The 4705-nt window shown below is 48.5% G+C and overlaps 1 protein-coding gene across 1 annotated transcript; it reads left to right on the forward strand.

The window, feature by feature from the left end:
- The first annotated feature begins 3571 nt into the window (after positions 1–3571).
- On the forward strand, positions 3572–4477 carry LOC137372390 (putative nuclease HARBI1). The gene is made up of 2 exons (XM_068036279.1): positions 3572–3947; positions 4038–4477. The coding sequence occupies exons 1-2, from the start codon at positions 3572–3574 to the stop codon at positions 4475–4477; spliced, it is 816 nt and encodes a 271-aa protein (XP_067892380.1).
- The last annotated feature ends 228 nt before the right edge of the window (positions 4478–4705 follow it).

The raw sequence follows: 4705 nt of genomic DNA on the forward strand, positions 1-4705 counted from the left end.
CTGCTCCTTCCCTGCTCCCCTGCTCTCCCCCTCCCACTCCCCTGCTATCCCCCCCCGCTCCCCTGCTCTCCCCCCCTGCTCCCCTACTCTCCCCCTTTCTCTGCCGCTCCCCCCCTCCGCTGCTCCCCCATCCCCCCCGCTCCGCTGCTCCCCCTTCCCCCCCACTCCGCTGCAACCCCCCCCCCGCTGCTCTCTCCGGCCCGCTCCGGCCATTGTATGCTGCTACATGATTGTTAGGTTGCCTCTGTGTGATTCTTTGAGCAGCGCCATCTTTGGTCCTGGCAGCTTCTACAGTCGCAAGCTGTGACGTTTTAGTGGCACATGCTGTATTTGCGCATGTGCCACAACAGCGCCACCTACCGATAGCGTTGTCAAACAAATGCAGTCTTTAAAAAAATACAAATTCAGATTTCCTGTCAGTGGATTAAAGAAAATTATCATTAAACAAAACACATTCGCATAACAGTACACCACTGAAGCTATTAAATGGTTCAGTGTCATTTTTTATGCCATTTTCAGTAACTTTAAATCTAGTTACTCGCTGGTGGAAGGACTAGACACCAACGTTCCCTTTTTTGTGTGTTGTGTGCCAGTCATTCAGTGCATGGGCCCTTTAAATTTTTTGCATGGATGTGCAACTTTAAGGGGCCGACTTGTTCTCAGCTTGCTTTGTGCAGCGTCAAGGGAACATTACTAGACACCCTTATTAAATACTTATTTTTGCTGATAAACCTATACTCAGCTACATTAATAAAATAGCAACAGGTTACCACTTTTAATTACATCAAAGATTACATTTTAGTGGAAAGAAGCAAAAAGAAACAATTACATTCTATTATGCTGCCCAATTGTGTTGGTTCATGAAAGATTTTACATCTGTTATTGTGCAAATAAATTATAACAGAAACTTGAATTGTAACCTAACCAGCATAATTTCAAGCACATTTTGGATGCAATTTCCCAAGTGTAAACTTTACTCCAATGAATCATTTATTAATTTAAATATTAAGTGGTCTAGCAATAGGACATATACTGACACCACTGTAGCAAGGATAGACGTCTCACCAAAAAAAAGCCATGGTAGTTACTGGGAGCAGAGCAAAATTTGGTAAACGACTTGTGCTAAGTTTTCAACGGATTTACCATAGTCTAAAACATATATCAGCAAATCTTCTTCACTCAAGCAATGCAGAACTGTGTTTATATTACTCATGGCAGACTGGTACAAAAGGTGAAGTTACACGGGATCAGAGGTGAGCTGGGAAGATGAATACAGAACTGGCTCGGTCACAGAAGACAGAGGGTAGCAGTAGAGTGGTGCTTTTCTGAATGGAGGGCTGTGACTAGTGGTGTTCCGCAGGGATCAGTGCTGGGACCTTTGCTGTTTGTAGTAGATATAAATGATGTGGAGGAAAATGTAGCTGGTCTGATTAGTAAGTTTGCGGATGACACAAAGGTTGGTGGAGTTGCAGATAGTGATGAGGATTGTCAGAGGATACAGCAGGATATAGATCGGTTGGAGACTTGGGCGGAGAAATGGCAGATGGAGTTTAATCTGGACAAATGTGAGGTAATGCATTTTGGAAGATCTAATACAGGTGGGAAGTATACAGTAAATGGCAGAACCCTTCGGAGTACTGACAGGCAGAGAGATCTGGGCATACAGGTCCACAGGTCACTGAAAGTGGCAACGCATATGGATAAGGTAGTCAAGAAGGCATACGACATGCTTGCCTTCATCGGTTGGGGCATAGAGTATAAAAATTGGCAAGTCATGCTGCAGCTGGACAGAACTTTAGTTAGGCCACACTTAGAATATTGAGTGCAATTCTGGTCGCCACACTACCAGAAGGATGTGGAGGCTTTGGAGAGAGTACAGGAGAGCTTTACCAGGATGTTGCCTGGTCTGGAGGGCATTAGCTATGAGGAGAGGTTGGATAAACTCGGATTGTTTTCACTGGAACGACGGAGGTGGAGGGGCGACATGATGGAGGTTTACAAAGTTATGAGTGGCATGGACAGAGTGGATAGTCAGAAGCTTTTTCCAAGGGTGGAAGAGTCAGTTACTAGGGGACATAGATTTAAGGTGCGAGGGGCAAAGTTTAGAGGGGATGTGTGAGGCAAGTTCTTTACACAGAGGGTGGTGAGTGCCTGGAATCTGCTGCCGGGGGAGGTGGTGGAAGCAGGTACGATAGTGACGTTTAAGAGGCATCTTGACAAGTTCATAAATAGGATGGGAATATAGGGATACGGTCCCCGGAAGTGCAGAAGGTTTTAGTTTAGACAGGCATCAAGATCGGTGCAGGCTTGGAGGGCCGAATGGCCTGTTCCTGTGCTGTTCTGGTCTTTGTTCTTTGTTCTTCTTTGTACTGAGTAAAAGGAACAACATTTCAGATGATGTCACTGTCTCGAAGGTAGCAAAAGTGGGATCAAAAGTTCACTAGTGGCATGTTTGTGCTTAACTTAATTTCTCTAATTTTTTTCCACCCACAGAAATAACATCTGCCACATTTAGGGCTGAATTTTGTTCAGCTCCCAATGTCGGGCTCTGTGGCCGGGGGGGGACCGGAAGATCAGAGCGGCAGTGGTCTGCCACGGAGCCCGACACCAGGATTGCCAGACCTGTTCTTCCCGCCGGCGGTGAGGCTCCATGGCGACTTCCCCCCACTTGCCGCTCAGTGACAGGACCCAAGTTTGCATATGCAAACAGCCTTTCTGCAGACATTATCATGTATCCCGGTGCGATTCTACCATCAGTTTAAGATCTTCAGCTGGACATGCGGCACTCACGTGCCTTCACGTTCACGTCCCAGAAAAGCTGGGGCCACCGAGGTGAGAGTCCTTGGAGCCTCTGAAGGTTGGTAAATACTGTCCTGCTCTCCTGTTCTTTTCAGAGCTGAGTTAATTTGCCTGATAGGGGTCTGAACTCTGCATCCATGAAGGTGAGGCGGGGGGAGAAACCCCATACACTTGTTCCATAATGGGGGCCACTCTGCACCTGTGAATGGCTGGAGGTGGGGGGGGGGGGGCGGGGGTGCGGGTTAGGGGGCTCACCTGCATTCAGGCAACAATGTTTGGGGAGGAGGGGAACAATTGAAGTGGATGAGCTCTTTATGTGGGGGACACAAATGTAAAACATTATAAGCTTCTGTTGCTGGCGGTCAAGTGCAGGCAACTGAAATGATATTATGGTGGTCAGGCTGGCTCGCTCGTATTTAATGCTAAAATGGGCAATGTCATGCCATACCATACAGTTCAAGTCAGAACACAGCTGAAACACAAATTAACATAACTCTCTGCCCAGTTAGGTGCCATTGACCTTGTGAAGGAATCAAATTTACCTTGAGCATAGAGATGGGGGTGTTCCACCCTGTCTTTCTGGATCCTCATGCTGTGAGGAGGCATATCCGCTGGAGGCGGAACCATGAGGCAGGTGCAGCCCATATGGAAGGTTACAGACGTAAGCAGCAGCAGCCAGCAAGGCACAGACTAGCCCAGAAACACCAGTGGGTCTATAGGACCTGGATGACTTACCTGCAGATGTCAGAACGCTCGTGTCAGAGATGACTGGATGTCCAGAGAAGCGGTGACATATCTCTGCATATTGTTGAATAATGACCTGCAGCCACTGGGCTTTGGTGATTACCCTATGCCTGTGGCTCTCAAAGTGACAGTGGCTCTAAACTTCTACACCTCTACATCATTCCAGGGATCGACCGGCGACTTGTGTGGGGTTTCACAATCAGCGGTGCACCGCTGTATCAGGGAGGTCACCGATCCCTTGTACAGGAGGGCCGGCGACTATGTGAGTTTCAGGACAGACCCTGAGAGTCATGTCGAGAGGGCAGTTGAATTTGGGGCCATTGCAGAATTCCCACAGGTACAAGGGGTCATCGATGGAACAACCAGCTGCATACCTCAACAGAAAGGGCTTTTACTTGCTCAACGTACAGTTAGTATGTGACCACAGGAAGCACTTCCTGCAAGTGTGTGCCCGCTTCCCTGGCAGCTACCATGACTCCTTCATCCTGCACCAGTGCAGCTGCTGCTGCTGCTGCTGTTCACTCCACCAGCTCAAATTCAGGGGTGGATTCTGGGGGATAAGGGCTACCCCTTGCTGACATGGCTACTGACGCTGGTGAGAAACACCAGCAACGATGCTGAAGTGTGCTACATCGCCTGCCACGGCTCCACCCCAGCTACCATTGAGCAGGCCATCGGCATGCTGAGGATGCGCTTCCACTGCCTTGATACATTGGGTGGAGCCCTACAGTATGCACCAGACAAGGTTGGCTGCATTGTTGTTGTATACTGCATCCTGCACAACATTGCAGTACAGAGGAGGGAGGCCTTGCAGGATGATGAGGTAGGGGAACAGGAGACATCCTCGGACGATGAGGACACAGAGGGCATTCAGGAACAACCAGGCATGAGAGCACAGAGAGCATTGATGGAGGGCATTCATGGCAAGTGGTGAGACAGGGAGGCAAGACAATGCTTGATTCTTCAGCACTTCCTGAAGTGCAATATATGCTCCTCACACAACATCCCACCAACATGCATCTTGTCTGAAGTCTTCTGCCTTTTAACATTTATCTCTTCAACATGACTGGCAGCAGCTGACTGAGCCATTGCCCATGTGACTGTATCTGTGCAGTGCCACATCATGCATATTGGCATGGCAATGATGTTATTCCTTACATTG

Source organism: Heterodontus francisci, chromosome 7 (genome assembly GCF_036365525.1).
Source record: "Heterodontus francisci isolate sHetFra1 chromosome 7, sHetFra1.hap1, whole genome shotgun sequence".
NCBI classification, from domain to species: domain Eukaryota; kingdom Metazoa; phylum Chordata; class Chondrichthyes; order Heterodontiformes; family Heterodontidae; genus Heterodontus; species Heterodontus francisci.

Coding starts and splice junctions, on each gene's coding strand:
- LOC137372390 (XM_068036279.1), top strand. CDS start 3,572: ATGTCCAGAGAAGCGGTGACATATCTCTGCATATTGTTGAATAATGAC. Junction 3,948..4,037: donor AGGGCTTTTACTTGCTCAAC/GTACAGTTAGTA, acceptor ATCCTGCACCAG/TGCAGCTGCTGCTGCTGCTG.